Raw genomic sequence first — 24520 nt, forward strand, 5'->3', positions numbered from 1 at the left:
ACGTGCAACGCAAGTTAAATCCATCTGCAATAGTTTTTTTTAACTTGCACTAAATCTAATGTCAAATCAAAGCAACTAAAGTTTCCAAATCGGTGTTAATTAGTTAAAACCGCTACAAGGTCTTTTCTTGCTTTTTCGAACGCCTCAGACACACATTGCAGCGTGTTGCTAATCAAATTCTGATAATGGCTTGTCATGTCGTGTCTTGTATCGGTTTGCTCAGACAAAAAGATGAAACAGTCTCAGCAAGATGGAAAAAAGTTTATTCTGAGACGTTAATGTGCGACATTTGTAGCTGTTCCGATGGCTTTCAATCGCTTCTCTCGGCTGAGCATCATTCAATTCAATTAGAAGTGTTTACATGCAATCAAGATTAAATGAAACCGATAAAACAAAACTAAAATAGGCTATATTAAATATAAAAGTGATTTCTACAAACACCATTAAAAATATTGAATGAGAACATGTAGCCATAAATAGGCTACCATCTGATTGTTTGACTTTAAGACATCAAGACTTTAAAAAGTTTAAATTGGCCTAATATTCATCCTATAGATCAAAACAGACAGATTTTCTACGTGAAGCTTATTTTCATGGTTTTAATAATTAGCCTATATGAAAGTAGTTTAGATCGACGTACAATCAAACACCAATCTCATTTAGGAGCATTTCCAAAAAAAAAAAAAAAAAGAGAAATTGAAATTTAAAGACTTTTAGAGGCCGTTAAAAGGAACAACCGAAATTCTCCTTTGAAGGGATTTAGCCCCAGTGAAAACCTTTGGATCACAGCTGTCAATCAACCACCATGGCACCGCCCACTGGAGCGGCTCCGCCTATAAAGAGCGCCCGTGAACTCGGGGGAGTGTCATTCATACACCAAAGCTCAGGGAGTAAGGATGCCTGCTTCTCCAACGGGGTTTGGAAACTTCTTCATGGACAGGAACATCAACATGCCCGCTGGATATCAATTATTGGGCTGCCCGCCTGGAATGCAACAGCCACCGCCACATCTTGTGGGAATGGCTGGGGTTCCCTTACCTTTCTCAGGAATACCGGGGTACAGTTTCATCCCTTATCCTCATCCGGGACACATGGCACACATTGTAAGTATTCTGAAGTATTATTTTTTTAATATATATATTGCATATGCATTACAATTCAATGCAAATGTTTAGATTTTATTGTGTACGTATTACAAATGGTATAGCCTAATGCATGTGGAAAATAAAAAACATGACAAACTGAAAAATTATTCCTTTATTGTATTTCAACATGCATATGCTTCATATTCTAAAACCGAATCTCTTGCTTACTTTCAGAGCAATTCCTATGACCGCAAGGCTGCATCTCTGTATCACCAAGCTCTGTTCGGACGTGGAGGACCTTATTACACTCCATATCGTCCCATGCCAGCTGATGACCCGAGTAGGGTCACCAAAGTGGCCACCAGAGAGAGCACCAGCGCTTTGAAGGCCTGGCTCAGCGAGCACCTTAAAAACCCATATCCCACCAAAGGCGAGAAGATCATGCTCGCCATCGTCACCAAGATGAGCCTCACGCAGGTGTCGACGTGGTTCGCCAACGCCCGGCGCCGCCTCAAGAAAGAGAACCGGGTCAGCTGGGCCTCCAAAGGAAAGTCCGACGAGGAGGATGAGGAAGAGGAGGGTGAGAGCGAAGAGGAGGGGTCTTTGAGGAAAGGCACAGAGGACGAAGATGAAATCGATCCTCAAACGGTTGATGATGATGAGGAGGAGGATGTCGCGGTGTCAAAGTCGGTCGAGGACCGTTTAGCCGAAGGACTTGATCAGCAAAAGGAAAGTGACAAGTCTGACACGTCCTGTGAGAGCAAAAAAGAGGTGTGTAAACAAAGCGTCGATGTCCAAAAACCTAAAATCTGGTCTCTCGCGGAAACCGCGACTTCAGATATCGTCAAGAAACCCAGCGATTTGAAACATCTTCACAGTCCAGACTTTGGGAAGTGGTGGGCTGGATGGCCTTCAAGGGACTCCTACTCGCCTGTAAACCTCTCCACACATGACCTGCTCAAACAAAGTCAATGAAACTGTTCATCCAAGACACTATAGACTGAATTTTGCACTTTGAAAACCATTGGGAATGTTTTGTTGTGGAAGTTTACATAGGCTACAAGATTTAATCCAAAGGATGCGTATTGTGTAAATATTGTACAGATATTTTTGTTTAAATTATAAATGCATTTACCTGCTGACTTATTTTTGCTAAAATAAAACGTTGAAAAATTGAAAAGTTTTGGTCATGGTCAATGGTAATGGTAAAATCCCTTTATCCAAAGTCTTTGGTAATGGTTTGGGGTTTGTTGAAATGATTTAAGTACGAGTTGTGTTGAAATTATTATCTAAAAAAAAAAAAAAAAGCGCTGAATTGTTTTGCTTTTAGGTTACAGCTTACTCTCGATTTCTAGCTAATGCTGTAGTTTCTTAAAGTCCTAAAGACCCATTAATTAAAGCAATAAGTCACGAAAAGTCTCAAATCTCAGTTAATTCAACTCGCTGAAGTGTTTGTAACCAGAAACATAATTAAACGGGCCATCGTTTAACAAATAGGAACCTTATAAAAAGTGAAGTGACATGTGGCCAAGTATGGTGACCCATACTCGGAATTAGTGCTCTGCATTTATCCCATCCAAAGTGCACACACACAGCAGTGAACACGCACACCGTGAACACACACCCGGAGCAGTGGGCAGCCATTTTTTTGCTGCGGCGCCCGGGGAGCAGTTGGGGGTTCGGTGCCTTGCTCAAGGGCACCTCAGTCGTGGTATTGAAGGTGGGAGAAATGTAATAATCGAAATAAAAAATAATATAGATCGTTATGCTGTTTACACAAGCAATTAAAACATCAACATGATGGAAACTATAGGCCTACTGGCTTCAAGGCTCGCCTCACCCAATAAAAATTGGTGCACAACTAGGCCTAATAAAAGTTATAAAATAAACAGAGTTTAATAATAAATCAAATTCGACAATAATTGGATTAAACAAATTTTATGCCGCATTTTAGCTTAACCATTCGCTGGCTGCCAAAAAAAACATGGCATAGCCTATTAGATAGCTTACTTAACAATGCGTTCCAACGCGTCTCATCCAATCAGAGAACTAGAGGTTTTATAGTCACACCTTTATCCATGATCACTCTCTAAAACCTTAAAAAGTACATGTTCACAGTCGAACTTTATATATGATAATTGACGTCGTTCAAGAGGAGTTCTCAGATTTTGGAGGCAGATCAAGACGCGTTCAAAGCGTTTCACTTCAAGGCTGGATTTAGGCTTCATGTTATCAGTGAGGACACTACTATTGAGGGATTTGCATATCTGCCTCTGATCTGTTAAAACAATTCAAAGCAGCGCGGATTAAGGACACGAATTGTTCCGTTTTAAAGGGCGATAATTAAGATTATTCTTGTTTAGTCACGACTTGACAGACGAAAAGTGCCAGAGGCTTCTACCTCTACCCTCATTTAGTGCTTAAATGTATGGGATCAAACGTGAACGCAGTGACTTGTGAGAAAATAAATAGTATACTGACAAAAGTCAAGTGCAAAAAGGTAAAACTGTACCTTTTAAGTAATACAAGCCAACTTGAAGTGGAATAATTTGATATGATTAAAATAATATTATAATACAGTATAGAATAAAACGTGAGAAAAAAATAAAAAGTCCAAAAGGTTAAATAAATAAACAGGCTAAAATAAATAAATGAAGTCCAAAAGTACTAGTAGTAATAATAAAATGAACAAACATGGTACTCACAATTAAATATAGAATAAAAATACTTATGCAAAAAAAATAAATAAAAAAAAGTCCAAAAGGGTAAAAGAAATAAACAAATGTAGCAATTTATTATAATATAACATAAAAATTCCTGTGCATATTTCACCAATCATATCATTTTTAATTGCTACTAGAAAACGATCAAATAAATAAAAAATAAAAAAAAATAGTCAAATAAACTGCTTCATTAAGGAATGGGGCATCAAAAATCGTGCATCCTTTGGTTTCTTTTATAACTCTATCTGACACAAACACACCAATGGGATTAGGCCTTGGGACAATATTCTGTTTTTGTGGCCTCCCCTCTGCAGAGGGAATGATAAAAGGAAAACTCTTCCTTGCCTATCACTATGGCCTCCATGTAAATTCAAAGGCCTGTGGCCTGTTAATCCAAGGATAATGAGAAAACCCCTGAGTACAAAAAAGGAGCACCTCCCACCCGCGCCCCGAGCACATATTCACAGCTAACACACACTGGGCACAACAATCTCCTCCATGCCCCCCTTTCAGTGGCCCAAATGATGTGTAATCCCAGTCTAAACATGACAGGCAAAAGGCTGTGATATTGAGATAAGGATTGAGGTGTTGAACAATGGCGCGAGATACAATGCCTAAATCGGCCATCAATGGGCTTCTCGATCCGAGCATATGGTCACATGCTTTGGATACTACGGCCTTATTTATAGTTTAACAAGCTACTTTTGGATTTGTGTGTTTAGATTTATTCAAAAGTATGAGCCTTATACACTCTAAAAAATGCTGGGTTGTTTCAACCCAACTTTGGGTCAAATATGGACTAACCCAACTTTTGGGTTAAAAATTTAATGTAAAAATTTAACCCAACTGTTGGGTTAGTCCATATTTGACCCAAAGTTGGGTTGAAACAACCCAGCATTTTTTAGAGTGTAAGAATGTCAAATCAAAAATCTACACATAAATCCAAAACAAACTTTACATTTTCTAGAGGGAGATAAAGTAAGAAAAATAGTGCGCCTTGTGATTTTACTATGAACCAAAAGTGAGATTAAACGTTGAACTGTTTCATGTCAAAATTCCTCAAATATGGAAATGGCAACCTCTTGTGGACAGTCGGAGTATCCCACAATGCATGAGTGATTCATGTACAACTCAGTTTCACACCGGTTTTTCTGAGGACATTTCACACCTCATAAGTAGCGAGTGAAAATCGTATAGTGATAGGAAGGTAATTATTTATGGAGAATCAGGAATTTTTTTAATATGTACAGAGAATCAGCAATTTATTTAATATGTACAGACTGAGGATTTTCCACATAAATCTGAAATAAAATGCAATACAAAATTCATAATAAAAGAAACAAAACTGGTAATGTACAATGGAAATATTTACACAAAATGCAAAGCAACACAGATTTCCCAACAATTAACAGTTTAAATGTCTAAGATCAAGATTACAAAGACGAAACATTAAAACACATATTATACATGATTTTGTGAACATAGTAACACTCACACTTCTGTACCACATTATTTTAAATCCCAACTTACACTTTTAAGTTCTAAGAACTTTCTATGAATGCTCAAAACTTCAATTTTTAAATTATACAAGCATTTTGGAAAACACTTAGCTGAATAGGTGTGTAGTCCTAAATTTACAGTACCAAACAAAAGCACTGGAATGTATGTGTGTTTGTTTTGTGCAGTCACATTGGTGTTACTGTGAGTCTTTTTTATTAGCGGACTACAGCTATTGTGAGGGAAAATCTCCTTAGGAGCATTAGCAATTCTTTTTTTCTCCACTCTTTTAGAATAAGACAGCGCTATAGTGTCAGTAGCACGCGTGCATGGAAAGCAAGAAGCCATCCTCATCCACTACTAGAATCCATCAAGGTTTTCATTTTGGTTTGCTTCTAAATAAATTTGATTGCCTTTCATTTTAAACTCAGATTTATTGTAATACTTTTCTGTCATGACAACTCTCGGAGGGATTGGCATGGTAATGTACATGACAATGTTAATGTATTTGGTCTTGGCGGAATAGATCTGCTACGCTGCTGCTGCTGCGGCAGAGCAAGTACCGAGACTTGCTACTACCAATACATCCACAACATGTTGCTGTGAGCATGTAAGAAATATTGCTGCTTTAAATATAACATACATGGAATAACCCCCATATAGCATACATGAATCACCTCGTAGCAGATCTATACAGTTGGAGCTGGGGAAGGTGGAGGGTTTCTGAAGCAAGCTGCCACTGCTACGGCAAGCCCTAGTCATATATTTGAATGTTGAGCAGCGAGCTCATTGGCTACCGATACAGGAGAGAACCAATCAGCTGTCAGATTGAGTTAGACTTATCGGACTGCGCCATCTAGAGTTTCATGCCAGAACTCTGTATTTCAGCATATTGTAACAATCACATGCAAGTGCTAATGCAACTGCGAACACTCAGCAGCAGTGAGTAGTATTTATATATTTGTACTTATATATAAGTATTTCATGTTTCAGTCATGAAAAAGAACACATGATTTTGTAAGACACATGAAGACATTTAGAGTAAAGCAGTGCTTTATAGTGTAATGCTCTATTTATATAGATGATTGTAACATGATGGGAGCACAGCTGTCTGTACTTTGCAGAAGACTGTGCTCTACGAAAATGAATTTGATTCAGTAGTTGGGGTAATAGTGAGTTTGCCATCCTCTTGTGCTACGTAATTTCCATTGTCAGTCAAGTTGCTTAGCGTGGGGCTCACGGGCACGCTGTGGTCAATGTCCTCCTGAGGCTGTTGAATTACTGGTCGGTATGCTCTCTCCACATCTTCATTTTCTCCATGTGTTAAGACCTCTATGGTTTTTTTGGGGAGCTAAAAACAAAAGAACCATTATCATTCATTTCTAAACATGAGCATTTTGCTTTTCTTTTGTTGCTTGTGACTGAATGGCAAACCCAGACATTTACCTTATAACATCCAGATTTTCCTAGAAGAAAGTAAAAACACAGTTAATGATAAAAAGCTGTAATATGAGCACTTTAGCGCATATGAATTGATTGTGAGAAACAGTATACACTGCGGTATTGTAGATAAATTAATTCGATCATTAGTAGGTTGCAGCACTTACTTTTTTTAATGAAAACGAATACTGCAATTGCGATGATCAACAGAGAAACTCCCACCCCAATGAGAACTCTGTAAGTGGGTGTACCAGCCACTGAAACAAAACACAGATCACAATCTTCATCATTTCTAGTAGTATGGGTAATCAAAACATTACTACTGACAGCATTTTAAAACATCTTAGTACTTAATGCAAACTATGCCGTGTTTTAAATAAGCATGGTTTTTTGATTCTCAAAAGTGAACACACCAGTTTAGCTATACAGGAACTAAAATCTACCCACACAACTCTCAAGTTTCACTACTGTATTTTCAATGTTCAAATAAAGTCTTTGGACTTAGTCCACATTAAGAGCTATCAAATCAACAACAATTTCCATTCTACTGACTATTTAAGATTCATATTGACTTTGGGCAAAGAGTGACTAAGTGGCTAAAAGCATTTTTTACAGTGTACTCACCACAGATCTGATCTGAGGTTGAACTGCCAGGAGTGTTCTGAACATATCCAGATTTACATCTAGAGGAAAAAAAAAAAAAGTGTTGAGTTGAGACTTGAACTCAGGGAATTATTTCTGTTATTTCATTCAGAATGACTGAATCAACCAGATTGCATTAGGTTACAAAAGGAATTTAGATCAGGCACAGATATATTCTTTTTTGGGTAACAATTGCATGTTACCCAATTGTTGCACACTCAACATCCCAGAACAAAAATACGTTCTAAGAATATTTTGCTAACGTTCCCATTATGCTATTAAAAAGTTGTTTCTATATGTTCTCCGAAAGTTCAAAACATCCAGTTTTTAATGTTTAAAAAAAAAACACTCGTTTATGTGAAAGTTAAAGAAAACATTAAGTGAACATTCCGTTTTATAATTTTGGAAACATTATGGGAATGTTACTTTTTGAATGTTCTCTGAACCACCCGAAACTAGAAGGTAGCAATGTTTTTATAAATGTTGGACCAAAGCCCAACCAAAAACATTTCATGAATGATGTATATTATAAACAGTGTTTTTGTGCTACCATTTTGGGAATGTTATTAATTACCAGATAACTTTGAAGAAACATTCTATTAACATTACTGGAAGAAAGTTTGAGAGAACGTTGCCAGAACATGGTTCCCTGTTAGCTGGGATTTCATCCCGTTACACTAACCTAAGACACAATAGTATACGAGACCAGCACTAACAGAAAAAAACAAAGGGACTTAATATCAGAAGGCTTTCTCATACTCGCTCCATTTCCTGCAGATGTCAGATGAATCATTGGTGGAGAATGTTCCATGTTCACATGCCTCACACGCAGTATCACTAACCGGTGAACCTGTCAAAATACAGGGTAACAAGAGGCAAAAATGAAACCCTTGTGTCTATTCAGTGTAAATGATGTCTACGCACTGGGTTTGAACCACTAGCTACACCACGCCATTCAGCTTCCTCCAAGTGTCTTTGGCCATTTAGATAAGTACAATGATTGTAAAACACATTTAAAATGATATTTTGTGACATATTATTAGATTCATTTTTTAGTAACAATGTAAAGGTACAAATTAGGACAGAATCGACATGAAATAGCAGTTGTGCATACAAAACTGACTCTTACATCAGACAGCACAAACCTTTTTTGACAACTCTCTGTCCTGGCTTGCAAACTGTATGTTTTGTACAAGTGTCACAGTCATCATCTTGTGTACAGTAGTATCCAGGTTCACACTGACATCTGCTTAGCCTGGTCTTGCTGGGTTCATTTTGTGGCAGAAAATGTAAATCTGAAAATGAAAAGAAAATCAAGAGAGAAAAAAAAAGAGTAAGCTTCACGGAGACCTTCCAATTACATTTATTCACTTAGCAGATGCTTTTATTTATAACCTAAAATTTTTGATTCATTTATACTAATATTAATAGTTCTTTAAACAATTTATTATTAATATTAACAGATATTGTTAGTATGCTAAAATATAAAAAACACGTGCAACTGTCTAAAAACATAGATACATTAATCTAAAATAATTGTGTTAAAAAAAAAAAAACACTCACTAGGGTCACAGCTGGGCTGGCGCTCACATCTGGTTTCGCTTGTGTAGCCACTCTGATATTCTCCGTCTTGGCAGTCCTGACAGCGCGGGTCCTCGCAGTTATCATCCACCAACATCCTCTTACCTGTGACACACTCACAGTAACTACCCGCTCTGATTAGACTAAGAGATTCGTATATTAATTAAAGGAGGAATAAGAGTAAACAAAACATGATATTATTGTTTTTTTTTTCAAGGCCACATGTAAAACAATATCAACTATTCAAAGTAAGGCATTGGCAATTAAAACAATATGGTACTGTAGCTGAGTAGACTATTCATGTGTATTTTTTATAGAAAACAAGGGAAGTAGGCTACATGCTGATACTTCCTCTAGACTACGTCAGTTTACTGACACGCCACATTGAATTACAGTTCGTCCACATACCTGGTCCACACTTCTTACAGCATTTATCATCCTTCGAATAATGTGTATCCTTCTCACAGCATGACACAAGGTACAACAATGCGACCTGTCAAAGGTAAATGCATAAAGAACATTATGAAGAATTGAAACACCCTTGTGTTGTGCTGAAAATCCTTTACCTAATTGGTGTTCCCGGTACAAAATTGTTTGTAAATCTTTAATTATGCTATATTATCACCAAATCTTGGATTCAATCTTTTTGTCAACTTGTTTTCTTTCAATTAGCACAGGTTTTGTATTTCTTTTTCGGAATCAATTGGTCATAAGCCTTATTGATCTGCGGTTATGCACCTCAGTTTTTGAGTGAAAACAAGCATTATTTGTATATCGTTCACTCAGAAACTGAGGAGCTCAGATCAGTGAGACCTACGCTCAATACAAAAGCTGTGCTAATTGAAAGAAAACAAAGTTGACAAAACGATTGAATCCAATATTTGGAAATAATATAGCACAATGAGACTTTCAAGCATTTTTTTTGTTTGTTTTTTTTTGTGGTCTGGTCATTTTTGACTGGGATCAAGTGTAACAAAGATGGAAAAAATCCCCCCAAAAGTACAAAGGTTATCAATTTTTGGAAGTTGTTATACACAGTGTGAGTTAAGTCCAATGCGACAACATTATCTAGCATTTTTGGAGAAAAAGAAAATCCTCTATGGGTCGAAATGACCAGAACACAACATGAGGGTTAAGGTCATGTGACGTCAACACATCAGCCCACTCCATGAAGAATAAGTCTGCTTTTTCTATTATATTAATATGTTTAAAGTCTTTTTTTAAATGTGTAAACATCTTTATTAGCACATAAAAGGTAACTCCTTTTATAATCAGTTATCATAAAATTATTAACTATTAATGATCAACACTATATTTAAATGTAAGCATGTTTTTGAGTTTTTTAAGTGGACATGTGGTCCCTCAGACCTCCAAACAGAAACATGGGGCAAACTTGAAACCAAAACGACGTTATTACAACAGGCAATGCGGAAAGTCCCCGAGATCCCCACCCACAATGACCGTTTTTCAATACAGAAGGCTGCAACCTTACAATAATGCATTAAATGGCTATTGAACAACAGACAGTGCAAATGTTTTCATATGTATCTTAGATACAGACACTTTAAATGCTGTTCCAATACCAGCATTCAAATCGAAAGTGAAAGTAACGCTAACACACGAGTCATTGTTTTAATAACGACGACAATCTAAACGTTCTAAATGCTGCACATGAAAAATAGAAACTGATTCATTGTTACAATGAACATTAGCAATTTCAATAACAACCACCATTCATTTTAATGCGTAGTTAACATGCTCAAGCGTAAAGCACATCACTTACCAGCGCATAAAGAGTGAAACCCGTTCTCATGATGACAATATCAGTAGAAACGGATCCTTGTAACCAGTTGTTGATGCCTCACAAACACATAAGACACTAAACCGTCTGCTGCAGATCTTAAACTACCGCTTGACAGACGCGAAGGGGGGGATTTCTTTCTGCAGACACGCCCACATGTGACATGTGACCATTTCCCATTTCCCCATACTATTCCAAGAAGAGAGAGTAGAAACTCTAAAGACGTGTTAAGGCTAATGCATGACAAAACTGGTCAAGTTATTACACTTATATTATTTTAAAAATGATTTCACGTTTTCGAGAGATTTTTTTGATTCTTTTTTTTTTAAATATATTTCATTAATATAGCCTAATCTAATATAAATCATAATTTTATTAATTTGATTTGATTAAAAGACCCAGATTATAACATGGAATTGGTTTGTCTGTCAGTCTAATTCCATAAAAACGTCACTCAACCAGGCAGAACTTCCCAGCTTGACTTTCACTTCCTCCAGACCACAAACACTATCCAGTCATGTTAGCAGCAGTGGCAAAACGTTTATCTCTTACTTGCAAGTGACATTTATTTATTTACTTGCCCGATTTAATGTCACCTTAGCATCATTAGCAACACAGAAAATCATAGTTCATCTGTGATTTACTGAATTGACTACACTGTGTGACTAAAGCAGAAAAATTCTGAGCACTAAGGCCTGCCATTGCATTTTGTACTTTTTACTTTTGCATTTTGGAGGGAATGTGAGCATTTAGTGTTGGTGGCAGTGCAGTGACCTTTGCATTTCTTTCGAACGCACAATTAATTAAAATAAATAAATAAATTTAGGTTTGTACTAAGTGACAATTAATTTTTGGGTAAACGTGTACTGCAGTATATAAATAATAGCCTATTAATAATATAAAGTATTGTACAGCACGGTGTTATTATTAATTCAAAATAAAAATATTAGAATTATTTCTCATTATTTGAAATGAATCTGAAATAACAATCAAATAAAAAGTATAGATAAATAAATACTATAATAGTATAATAAATAATACACTGATATAGTATTATGGATATATAAAACAATAGCCTATACGAAAGACAAAAAGTGAAAGCAAAACACAGCTCATGAAACAATAATGTTATACAATGGCAGCATGATTTGACACCGTTGACACATTTTGCCACTGTGAGAAAAGAAGAGCAAAACAGTGCAGCTTGAGAGTTTTACAACCACAGGTGAATCCCACCCTTTGAAAAAAAAAACAAAAAAAACCCAGGTCTGGATTCAACAGACAGCATGAGGAAATCCCCATGTTACAAGGAAGTTGTTTTGGAATATACATGCATGAGTACTTCTAGGGACATACCGTGGAAGAGAAGAAATACTCTGAGATCAATGATGTAATCAGCCAGATCCCAACACAATGACGTCTGGACTCAGGAACTTCAGGCAGACTTAGATTTTCATTACATAAGGCTGATTGTCTCACTTCCTCACAAAGGTATGCTATCTGAGAATGATTTGAGGCATGGCATACTGTAATTAAAGGTTCTAGTGAAAAACCCGTCAGTCCCATGAGGAACAGTTCAGAGAATATGGACGTCACATTTTCCACGTCAGTTTTGAAAAAAATAGCTTTTCTCTTTTAAGACACTGCACAGTCTAGGGGGCTTGTTGTATAAAAGTCTGTAGGCCTGTGTGTTCAAAGTGCAATAATTGACAAGCATGCAAAAAGGTATATGACAAATTCTGCAAAAACACCAGAATGAAAAATACATCTGCTTTACATATGTGTGAGAGGACTTCAATAGTTTACACTACACTAATCACTAGACTACTGGCAAATGAAATAGGATGTAAACACTTCCTTTTCTCAGTCTGTCACTGTTTTGACGCATATAGGCTATTTTAAGTAGGTGTTAATTTACACCTACATATGAATATGTTTGGGAGTTTTTAGATGTTGGGGGATTGCTAAGAACACAACCTTTGCACTTTGTTTATTCTCTGAACTTTGTTTCGTTTATTCTTAATGTGGTTGTTAAATGTATAAAAAAAAAAAGTTCAAAGGAAATTAATTTGTGAAATTAAAATACTAATTTGTCCCCCAACTTATGAGTCAGTTTCATAGTTTGCCAAAAATATATGTTAATAGTTCATAATTAAAAATCATAGTTAGATTTCGACATTTTCACAAATGTTCGCAATGTTAGGGTGGTTGCCTGGGCATTGCCACAGTGGTATGGACCCTTGCTTTCACTCGGCGGCCATCTTGGCATTGCTCCCTAGGCAGATATTTCCAAGTACAGTAAGTACAGATCCTATCTATTTGAACAGGGAAAGACATACATCTCAAAAGCGAGATAGATAGTGTTATCCTTAAATAACTGATTTCAGATAAAAATATTAACAACATTATAAATGGTATCACAAACTGTACTTCTTTTTAGTTAGATTTTAGCCCGCTAATGCGCATGCGCATTCCAGCGTCAACACACAGGTGATCATAAAAGGCCATCTGCACTTTTAACTCTAATTTTTAAAATAAGTTACCTATTATTATTATTATTGTCTGAAGTAGGGCCTACCTGTAGTAAGTATGATTAATTGGTTGCCATGGTCGTCAGGGCTTCCATACAAACATTAGGCCTACACTTTATGTTGAAGTGCGTAGCTTATTGTTTAAATGCAATAACTGATTTAAATTCGTTGTGGGTAAGTAACATACCGCTTTCACGTTCACAATACTAATATAGAGCTACTTTGTACTTTATTTAAAGTCCAGTTTGTCTTTTACAGCGTCGTATAGGCCTAGTGATTTGTTTGTGTCGGCTGTTCACCACCTAGCGGCTAATCATTGTGCTACAATTGAATGAGCTTTCAGACATTTTTGGAAATGCGTGTTTTATTTTACTCTTCAAATTTGAGTGTACAACCATCTATATATAGATACAACAGCAGTGTAATAATACATAGCCATACATAATGCTTAAACAAGAAGTCAGATATAGGGTGGAGGTGTATGACTTCATTTTTTCTTTTTCCGTCTTCATGTAAGCTGTATTTAAAGAAATTGGCTTGTAATAAATTATAGACATGCCACATACCAAGTTCTCTGTCAGACAAACACACCTCTTTTCCCTTTTTTCAGATGTCTGCAAACCTCAATCTAACCCAGTTTACTATTTGCCAGCACTTGATGGGTGATGTGACATATGTTTTGGTCTCCTGAAGTCCAATGAAGAAACATGGATCCTGGAAGACAGTGCATATTCCTCGAGGTAAAAAGATAATTAATTAATTTATTTAATTATCTTGTTTTAATCGTGAGTAAGAATATGTGTTAGGTAAAACTTTGCCCTCTTGTGCTCGTTTCCAGTATTGCATATGAGAAGTATTTCCTGTAACACGCGTCCCAATGTGCATACTATCCATCCTAAATTCTATGTGATGTTAGTAATTTTCAATACTATTTAGGGCAGATAGGGTGGATAGTATGCACATTGGGACGCAGGGTAAGTATCTAATTCTTAAAACATTGTAGAAGTAATGCAATATACTTTAGATTACATCTGATGTATGTACAGAATCAGTATGCACTGATTTATTCCTGTTTTTGCACCAAATTATTGCTTGAATATTGAAATTATAGACTAGAAATGACTATTAGCACACACTGGAGCACCAAAAGTAAATTTTGATAAAATGCAGTTGATTACTGACCAATTAAACTGCAGAAAGTGAGGGGAAGTTAATGTGATTAAACCTGACAAGAAATTGCCAGCTTCATTTCACCCCAAAATCAAAAGGTAAATAAGAAATAATATTTAGCTTAAAGAAAATGACGATTTTTCTTAGAACCTTTTATTTATATATTTAGGACATGAGTCACTTAGGATTAATTTTCTTTTTCTTTTTTTTACAAAATAGAATCTCTTTTTTTTTGTTTAGATTTTTCGGGCAAAACATGACCCGTTTATATGAGATTCACTCAGTTTTCAATGTTGAAAAAATGTAATTTAAAAGCATTTTTTTCATTGTCAATATTTCCCAGGCAGAGCATTTATTAAAGATGACTGCAATGCTGTAGCATTTGCTTCAGTTTAAGGAAAAGGTTAAGCGGTGTGTAGTTCCTTCAGTTTCCACAGAGCCGATGCGAGGTGAACTTTGCCCTCTCGCTGAGTGTTATGCGTGACCTCGCTGACCTTCAGAGGACTCAGATTCAGATCAAGGATGAGGCTGTAGTTCTGTAGCAGGCGTTTGGCTTGGTCTCTGTCCACATAACCTGAAAACCAGTGTTGAAAACATCATTTCATCATACAAGTGTCTATCATTTTCTATGAGTCACAGTGTTTTAAATCACTTTAAAATGTGCTTCAGACAAACTGTATTCGTGTGATGAGTTTTATACCTGTGTTTTGGGTGTCACACATTTGTAAGGCCATCTCCATCTTGTGGAACCTCTGAAGCCATGTTTCTCTTTGTTCTGCATTCGCATTGCTCCTGTCGCTCACTGATTCCAGGTCAGTACTGACCACTGACGCATCCCAGGTCTCTGCCTGAGGATCATGTTCAAAAACATCCATCAAAATGTGCTTTTTTTTTATTTCAGAAAGCTGCTGACAGTATAAAATGATAATATTCTGGGTAGTTTTGCCAGGCTCATTGACAGACCTCAACACTTTGCTGTTTTTCTTCTTGTACAGCTTTCTGTATGAACTGCAGCAAGTCTTGATGGTGCACCTGCAAAGCAGCATGGTGAGTAAAATGCACTGAACATGATAGAACATAACAATCACTTCACATAAAAAATGACAAACTTTAATGAAAATAATTCCTATAGAAATCCATATATGCATACAAGCACTTTAACTATAATTTGAAATGGTATAAATTGATCTTTTAATGTTTAGATTTTATTTTGAAAATCTGAAAATGTATGAAAACATGTCGTTTGTATTAAAAATAGCTCAATTAAATTAGTAAAATGTATTATCTTTCTCAGAAATTGAACTGAACCAAAACTTTAAAGATATTGAGATGTAATGATCTAATAAAAATACATACAAGTCATGTTTCATCATCCAATATATATATATATATTGTGACTCATAGAAAAGGGGATATATATATATATATATAATTTTTTTTTTTTTTTTTTTTTATTTAAATGTGTGCGTGAACTGGAGGCGGGGAATAGTAACTATAAATGTAACACTTATATATAGGGATGTAACGATTCACTCAACTCACGTTTCGATTCGATTCACAATTTTGATTTCACGATTCGATTCACGATTTTTTTTTTTTTTTTTTTACAAAATGGAAAACCGGGTAAATCCCAGAAAAACATATACACGTCATCTTTCATCTTAAAATCTAAAGAAAAAAATTAATATATTTTGCAGAAGAAAATCAAACTAACCAATTTTTTTACTTTATATTTTACATTTAAATTTTGTTTATAGTAGTTTATTATAAATAATAGTTTATAATAAATAATTTTTACAAAATATTTTTTACAACTTTTTTACGTTTCATTTCAAAATCTAAAGAGAAAAGAAAAAAATTATTTTGCAGATAATGCTTTGTCATAAAACTAATGTAACCAAGACAAACAAACAAACAAACAGGTTAATAATGAAAACAGTCAGTGGTGTGCAGTGTAATATGAAACTTGTATATGAAATGAGAACAATTAATTCAGCATTCAAGTTTAGATTTCTGATTTAATCAATGGGTTTCATTTTTGCTGAATGCATATGTAACCGAAATTGAATAATGACTCAAATAATATTATTTGCTGTAATTCCCAGAGGTTCTGCTTGATAAGTGATCTCCTGTACCTGCTCCGGGTCGGTGGTGTTACTGAAGGATTGGAACATACAGGCCAGTGTAGTGAGCTTCAGAGGGAGCTGCAGTCTGAGGAAGAGACATGTGAGTTCTGACTGATGGATGGTTCCTGATCGGGACGGATCGAGTGATGTCACTTCCTCCTCGATGATCTGGAATGTTTGTGGTTTCAGATCCTGCAGTTCCTCTGAGACGGATGAGAGGAGGCAGAACTCTGGACTGAATTTAATTGGCTCCTCTGTCTGGACATGTTGAGTAAGATTTGGTTTTAGAGATTTTATTTTTAATTTAGCATACACTATCAAAAGTTTGTGGTCAGTAAGATTTTTTAAAAAATAAATTAATAATTTTATTCCAGTAAAAAAGACATTTATAATGTCAAATTAATAATAATTTATTTTATAGAATATTTATTATTTCTATTCATCAAATAATTCTATAAAAGGTATCACGGTTTCCTCAAAAATATGAAGCAGCACAACTGTTTTCAACATTGACAATAATAAGAAATGTTTCTTGAGCAGCAAATCAGAATGGTTTCTGAAGGATCATGTGACACTGAAGACTGGAGTAATGATACTGAAAATTCAGCTTTGCATCACAGGAATAAATTACATTTTTAAAACATATTCATAAAAAACATTTATTAAAATTGTAGGAATATTTCACAATATTACAGTTTTTACTGTATATTTAAGCAAATACATGCAGCCTTGATGAACGTAAGATACTTCTTTTAAAAACATGAACAATTTCTGACCTCAAACTTTTGTATTTGTTCGATTTGATTAAAGACAGCATGCACATTATGTCTTACCTGTGCCTCCGTAATATGAGGATTTTGCACGAGTTGTTTTGTGTGACTCATGTTGGTTGTGGACTTCAGATGTATGTAGGATCGTGATCGATCTCCACATGGTGCCGTCACACACCGTCTGTCAGGAACCTGGGTCATTACCAAACCATTAGCATCCAGCTATCTTCGGCACGAGCTTCAGATTATATAGCACATTTTTTCCTTCTAGTAAACAATGGGAAGTGGATTTCTGAACCCTGAACAGCGCTGTTATTTTGATTGGTAATTACCAGGTTTCAGTACCATGGACAGTGCAACCATTTGACCTCTAAAGTCATCTGAAAACTGGTCAATGACAATCACACAGTGGTAAACAATGGTTAAGTCTTGCAAAATGACTGAGTTTGTGAGTTGGATGTTACGTTTAACAGTCAGTGTAGTTTTTGATGTAGTTGATTTTTTTATTACCTGTCTGAGGGCATCCAACAGGTTTTCTGTGTGCTCAACTGGTCTCAGAGGCTCCAGGTCATGAGAAGGTGATTTTCTGCTTGAATCTCCATCTGTGACTCTGTTAGGTGGACTGTGTCTGTGCTCCGAGCAGTTTGTTACCTTAAGATGATCTGTAGGACTATATGTAATATTAAATGTATTTGTATATTTTTTACTATTGTTAATATTAAACGTATAATGGTAAATATAATAGCAATGCTAAATGACATTTTATTTTATTTTACTTCATTTATATATTTTTATTTTATCTTGCACCATTTGTGCTGTGGACAATAATAAATAAATAACAATTAAAATATTTTTAGCAATATTTATATTTTACCTGAGCTGCAAATTTAAGTATAATAAATGTTTATTATTATTAAATAATCTGCCAATATGTTAATTATCACTCTTAATTTAACAATTAAAAATTAAAAATAAATAAATTATACATCATTTAAAAATATATATAAAATATATTTAGATATTTTTTAATACATTTAATTTGTTTATCATTTTACATTTAATTTTAATTTGTATTATTCTTTGTTTTGTACCTTTTTGTCCCATCAGTAAAATACTTAATTTGTTTCCCACCAACAATCTTCACCACCAGCTGCGGCATGATGGTCTTCCCTGTGGTTTTCCATCCATCCATGATGTGGGAAGCTCCTACAGAGAAGATAATGAGACACAAATGAGTGATTGTTCAAATACACACAAGCATATATTGGGCATTAAAAGGAATTTCGTGCTTAAAATGGTCTGAATGTCACTGCATTACCTGACAAGATGTCAAACCTCACAACTGACTTCACTTTCCTGAGGCAATTTGACTTTAAAGACTGTAAATCTATCAAATACTCTAATGCTGTGAGTCTGGTTGGTTTTTGAATGCTGAAAAGAAGCAAAAGAAAACATTTACTTACCCACTATCACTGAATCTCTGCTTTTTGTGTCTTTCAGGTCTATAAAACAGCTCTCTTAAACAGAGTGCCCTTGTCCTGAGCTGATATGTGTCTTGAGATACAAGCACGGGTGAGGTTAGGAGCAGCAATATCCACAAATAAGAGCACAGCCTGTTCTCTCTAGGGTTCTCTGGACTCCAGGGGTACAATCTCAACTGTGCCATGGTTACCCGACCAGCCCAACCTCTCTGCCACAGCCACTTCCTACACAGATAAAGTGTAAGAGTGATTTATTACAGTCCGCTTCTGAAAAAAAGTAATTCTGCCTGACTACACAATGATAAGGTAAGTAAATTGGCTTTAAAAGCCTAAAAATGGTCTTCTTGCTAGCTGAATAGCAATGGTAAATGGCATTTTATATTCTTATTGTTTTTTGTATTTTATTTCATATTCTTATTGTTATTTTTATTATATTATTATATACATTATATTATATTTTATTAAATATTTGTATAATATTTATATTTTGAATAAGCTTATTTTATTGTATTTTATTTAATTTTTTACTAGACTACACAATGATAGTAAGTAAATGGGTTTTTAAAGTTCAAAGATAGGTATTAATATAGGACAGATCAGACATGACAGGAAGCGAAGGTCCTCGAGTCGGGATTCGAACCCGGGACGCCCCAAAGTGCAGCGGCGCTGTATGTCGGCACACTGCCCACAAGGCTATCGGCGCCGACTTTATTTTATTTTTTTAATAAGTAAATATGTAACATACTTTTAAAATATCAATTCATTTAGGCCTTTATGATTCAGTTGTTTAGGTTTCAAGGCCAGTGATATGAAGCGCCACCTCTAGGGGGCGACATAACACAGGAAGTAGACATTTCATTAATCTTTCAAGTGAGCACTGCCAGTACTTTCAGGTCAAGATGACATTAGTAATCAACAGCACATTGCTCATACTTGAAGATTTATTTATTGTTCTTCAGTTCCACGGCAGAGGAAGTCTTCCAGCCAGTGTGCCCATCATGCTGATCCTATCAGATCTGTACTCTCAGGGTGTAATTATTTTATCCATCAGGATAAATAACTAGTCTGTAGTTTATTTCATGGCAGTAAAGGTGCCAATAGAATCAGTTTTAATTTGAGCACAATTCTTGATAAACTACAGGTAGATACAGACGGGTAGAATTGGGTTAATTACCCGAGGAGGACCTCAAACCGGTTAATCCGCTGTCTTGGCTTGAAACGTGAGCGCAGAATGTGCTTCTGATTGGACTTGCAGTGGTCAAATGAAAGGCCAGCACGTGGTGGATGAAGAACAGAAGTCTAATAAGCGCCGCCGTTCCCTATTTTGTTTGATTTGTGCAAATTAAGGCATGAAAGTGTCTCTTAATGGATGCGGAAATAGCCGGTTTTGGGGAGCATCAGTAGTCGTGGCACATCCCAGTGTTTCTGCCTTTCTAAACGGCTTAACACGGTTGAAGTGTGAAAGTCAGACGGCTAATTCTGATCTTAATGATCAAAATGCGATCCAGCCGGCGGAGGCTCGGACTCCCTCCACGAGGCAGATTGCACAGCCCCGAAACCTCAAAGGAGCATAAAATCACAGTGCTAACACACAGAGTTCACTCCAACTTCAGAGGCAGGCAAAGACGGTTAAAAAAAGCCAACTGAAAGATGAAAGAGAGAGAGAGTTGGTTAGAGATCTGGGATGGCAACTGAAAGAATGTAGGTTCAAACCTCACAAGAGGTGATTGAGGAACTCCACTGAGGCTCTAATCTATGGTTAAGATTCTAATGAATGTGTAAACATTCCAATTGGAATTCCAACATAATTTGGAATCGGTCCAGATGGGATCAGATAAATAAATCCTCTTAGAATTAAATAAGATGCAACTGGATAAGATGAAATTACTACAGGATTTTTCTAGTTAATGATCTTTATCAGAGCCTTACTTGTTGTATTTGAATAATGTACTTTTGTTATATTGGAATGCTCTTAGAAAATTCACAGTCCTTCTGGATTGATTCCAAATGATGATAAAAAAATCCCAAAGGTTTCCAATTTCTGAATAAATATAGTGGAAGTGGTGTCAGGATTGCTATTGCTTATTGCACACAACACCCTAGCATGTTGTGGTGAGATTTGCACAGGTCAGAGTTTGTGTAAGTTCTTTTCTGAGCAGATATTGTCATTTTTATAAATTGCCTGCTCAATGCATGCTTAAGTTGCAAAAAACAATTGACTTGAGACTCAGGAGGACAAAGAGAAATATTTTCTCTGAATTTCATGAATCTGTTTAGATAAAAGGAAGTATCTTATGCAGTTTGTCACTCTTTTTTCATCTAATAAAATTTGTTTGTTCATGAATTCCACTAATCCAGCATTTTTTTCCTAGGACATCCATAAAATTAATCCATTTAAAAACAGTTATTTCATATTTATTTATTTATTGTTCTGCAACAGAATTTATAAAACTAACCTGCCATGTACAGAAAACTACATTATAAATAAATATTAATAAAATAAGTATATCGTTTAAAATCTAAGTTATTTAATTTTATGTATTTTAATGTTGATATTTAGGTATAAGGAAACCGTGTGTTTTCTCAAGTTTTACATTATTGCAGCAATTTTTTTTTGATGAGTATTAATTTTTGACTATATATTATTTCATATAAAATATTTATTTATTTATTTGTTTGTTTATTTATTTGTCTGCTGGATTTATGAAAACTGCACTATAAATAAACATTAATATTCTTTTAAATATATTATGTCATACAAAATTGATTTCATTTGAATTGAATTTTATTTTGTCTTGCAACAGCATTTACTTGCAGCATATGTGACACAGGACCACATAGGATAAGACCACTTAGGATAAGACAGTATTTGGCCAAGATACAACTATTTGAAAATCTGGAATCTGAGGGTGCGAAAAAAATCTAAATATTGAGAAAATCGCCTTTAAAGTTGTCCAAATGAAGTTCTTATCTTTACTTAATATCCTAATGATTTTTGGCATAAAAGAAAAATAGATATTGAAGAAAACGGAAATTATATTCTTTGGTCCCCCTAGTGGCATTCCCACAAAGTTTGTTAATGGTCACCATGTCACATTTCAAGCCAAAACTCTTGTTAAAAACTTAGGCGTTTTGCTTGATAATGAGCCGAAACTAGACAAACAAGTAAACTCAGTGGTTAGATCCTGTTTTTTCATCTCCGCCTTCTTTCAGAAATGAAGTCTTTTCTCTCTTTTCAAGATTTTGAAAGAGTAATTCATGTTTTTATATCATCATGGTTAGACTACTGTAACTCACTTTATTGTGGAATGAACACTACTTCCCTGGCCCATCTCCAGTTGGTCCAAAATGCGTCAGCAAGAGTTTTATTGGGCCTCCGTAAATCCACTCACATTACACCTGCATTAGCATCATTGCATTGGCTGCCTGTTTGGTTTAGAGTGGAGTTCAAAACCCTAGTTTTTGTTTTTAAGTCCCTAAACAACTTAGCCCCCTCATATCTATCTGAGCTTCCATCTCCACATAACCATTCTCGAGCTCTTCGGTCCGGTAGTCATAGATTGCTCAATGTTCCCAGAGCCAGACTTAAACAAAGAGGTGAATGTACCTTTGCCGTCGCGGGTCCTAAACTCTGGAAAAGGTTACCAGTTCATATTAGATCTGCTCCTACGATACAGATTTTTAAATCTCTGCTTAAAACTCATTATTTTCCCATTGCTTTTAATGTCCCTTGATGATTCATTTTTAAATTCGACTTCTGTTGTTGTTATGATTTTCTTTTGATATCCTGTTGATAATTTGTCTCTGATTTTATCTGTGATATTTTTTTTTATTGTTTTGCAAACCGCATTAATAACTATTAATAAAATCAATATATTATTTTATAAAAAACATATTTATTTTATTTAATATTTTTAATTAATATTTATTTGTCTTACAACAGTGTTTATAAAACTGTCTTGTCTGGTGATAAAAGACCAAAACTTGACTTAATCTTGGCTTAGAATTGACATGATTTGAGCATTAATCTAGACTTTGCACCAGAGACCTGTGGACATTCCATGAAGAATTCTAGTTTTAAGTTGCTCTGAATAAGTGCATCTGCTAAATGCCTTGAATGTAAATGTTACTCCAAAAGAACTGTCTTTTATTATTACTGTAAGTCATTGTAGATAAAAGTGTCAAAGAAATGACTAATCAATCATTAGGGCGAGTTTGTTTGAACGTGCATCTGAGTGTAAGAATAAGCTGATGGAGGTCGTGACAGAGGCGGCGTGAGAGACTGTGTGTGTGATAGAAAGAGGGATGTATAAGAGGAAGGTGCTGTGGAGACTGACAAGGTGATGAATCACCACTTTCATCCTTTTTATTTCATCTGACGACATCCCATTATCGTCCAAACCCTCGCACACTTACACATAAACCGTATCAGGATGGCGTTTCTAGAGAACAGCCATTTAAACATTTGTGTGTGTGTCTTTGTGCTGTACAATGGGACATAAAATGTCTTTAAAACATGGAGTAAGAGATGGAAACGAATTATATGCGCTTTCCTGACATTTTTCATAGTACGATGCGATTCAGCATGTTTTCATGTAACTGAAAGGCATTTGTTCACAACATTAATCATGTAAGTGTGTTTGCTATCTTGCAGACAGACTGATAGGGCTGAAATGAAGATGAATGAAAGCCACAAGGCTCATGGGTGTTGCATTTAAACATTTATCTCAGGACGGTTTATTTAAATAGTCATTTTTGTTTCATTTTTACTCACTCATTATCATAAGTACTTCCGTTCATGCTTGTAGGCCTTTACAAATGCAAAGTCATCCTGGTTTCGGTTGTGTTGAATGATAAATCTTTGGAGATTCTGTTTAATATGTTTCTATCAGGCTGAAATCATAATGATATGTTTAACGGTGTCCTGATAGGCTTGGTTGAGCATTAGAGAGGATGGGATTTCTCTGTGGTTTGACACTTTCCTGGGCTGTAATCTCATATCAAGATTTCATGTCTTCTCATTTCAAAAGCAGACACAAGCTGCTCTGTCTTACATAAGACTTTAGTGTTTATTTAGCTGTGAGGACGACCGGTGTTCATTATTCAAAACATTTATGATTACAGCCTCATTTGTGGAGTTGATTTTTGTGAAAGATCTTGTCATGAGTATGATTCTACCTTTCTGATGGTCAAACAAACAAACTCATAACCTTTAACCAACTAAAATCGAGTTTATATCCCGCAGTTCTGATTTTATAATATGCAATTGCGACTTTATATCCCATAATTCTGACTTAATAATTAGCAATTGACCCTTAGTTACTGTTGCTGTATACGACAAGCCATTGTGCTCTCACGCAGTGCAAAATACATTGTGTAAAGAGGACATGACAATGCACCGACAGACAAGACAGAGCAGGTTAGTTTTGGTATGAAACAACGCCTCAGGTTTCAAATTTTGTCATTTTTGAAAGTTTTTCACACTATTTTTCAAGTTCACATCTGCCGACGTTAATCTACTCTACTGTCTGGTTTGTTTGTCAGACTAAATGGCAGACTCGGCATTATGATTGGTCAGATCGCCTGTCAATCAAACTCATCACAATTCTGAGAAAAAAAATTCACCAATTGCGAGAAAAAAAGTCAAGTCAAATCACCTTTATTTATATAGCG

General features: G+C 35.5%; 3 protein-coding genes across 3 annotated transcripts; 1 reads left to right on the forward strand and 2 right to left on the reverse strand.

Annotated features, from left to right (window-relative positions):
• The first annotated feature begins 741 nt into the window (after positions 1–741).
• LOC107664244 (iroquois-class homeodomain protein IRX-1-like) lies at positions 742–2181 on the forward strand. Its single transcript, XM_016454762.1, has 2 exons — positions 742–1103; positions 1320–2181. Exons 1-2 carry the CDS (start codon positions 897–899, stop codon positions 2058–2060), a joined length of 948 nt encoding a protein of 315 aa, XP_016310248.1. The 5' UTR covers positions 742–896; the 3' UTR covers positions 2061–2181.
• A 3947-nt stretch (positions 2182–6128) lies between these two features.
• On the reverse strand, positions 6129–10887 carry cd40 (CD40 molecule, TNF receptor superfamily member 5). Its single transcript, XM_016454763.1, has 9 exons — positions 10752–10887; positions 9377–9461; positions 8951–9073; positions 8533–8682; positions 8147–8237; positions 7370–7428; positions 6913–7002; positions 6752–6771; positions 6129–6656 (listed from the first exon to the last, which is right to left on the reverse strand). The coding sequence occupies exons 1-9, from the start codon at positions 10779–10781 to the stop codon at positions 6441–6443; spliced, it is 864 nt and encodes a 287-aa protein (XP_016310249.1). The 5' UTR covers positions 10782–10887; the 3' UTR covers positions 6129–6440.
• Positions 10888–14874: 3987 nt separating this feature from the next.
• c23h1orf87 (chromosome 23 C1orf87 homolog) lies at positions 14875–20080 on the reverse strand. The gene is made up of 9 exons (XM_016454577.1): positions 20022–20080; positions 18830–19072; positions 18458–18572; positions 17877–18036; positions 17430–17558; positions 16606–16854; positions 15434–15502; positions 15171–15318; positions 14875–15044 (listed from the first exon to the last, which is right to left on the reverse strand). Exons 3-9 carry the CDS (start codon positions 18556–18558, stop codon positions 14875–14877), a joined length of 1026 nt encoding a protein of 341 aa, XP_016310063.1. The 5' UTR covers positions 18559–18572; positions 18830–19072; positions 20022–20080.
• Positions 20081–24520: the final 4440 nt, after the last annotated feature.

This window comes from Sinocyclocheilus anshuiensis, unplaced genomic scaffold (assembly GCF_001515605.1).
Source record: "Sinocyclocheilus anshuiensis isolate Anshui unplaced genomic scaffold, SAMN03320099.WGS_v1.1 scaffold67, whole genome shotgun sequence".
Lineage (NCBI taxonomy): Eukaryota > Metazoa > Chordata > Actinopteri > Cypriniformes > Cyprinidae > Sinocyclocheilus > Sinocyclocheilus anshuiensis.

Coding starts and splice junctions, on each gene's coding strand:
- LOC107664244 (XM_016454762.1), top strand. CDS start 897: ATGCCTGCTTCTCCAACGGGGTTTGGAAACTTCTTCATGGACAGGAAC. Junction 1,104..1,319: donor CGGGACACATGGCACACATT/GTAAGTATTCTG, acceptor GCTTACTTTCAG/AGCAATTCCTATGACCGCAA.
- cd40 (XM_016454763.1), bottom strand. CDS start 10,781: ATGAGAACGGGTTTCACTCTTTATGCGCTG. Junction 9,462..10,751: donor GTTTCACTCTTTATGCGCTG/GTAAGTGATGTG, acceptor TACCTTTGACAG/GTCGCATTGTTGTACCTTGT. Junction 8,238..8,532: donor ACAGAGAGTTGTCAAAAAAG/GTTTGTGCTGTC, acceptor GTATTTTGACAG/GTTCACCGGTTAGTGATACT.
- c23h1orf87 (XM_016454577.1), bottom strand. CDS start 18,558: ATGGATGGATGGAAAACCACAGGGAAGACCATCATGCCGCAGCTGGTG. Junction 18,037..18,457: donor TTTACTGATGGGACAAAAAG/GTACAAAACAAA, acceptor TATTACATATAG/TCCTACAGATCATCTTAAGG. Junction 15,503..16,605: donor ACACCACCGACCCGGAGCAG/GTACAGGAGATC, acceptor GCTGCTTTGCAG/GTGCACCATCAAGACTTGCT.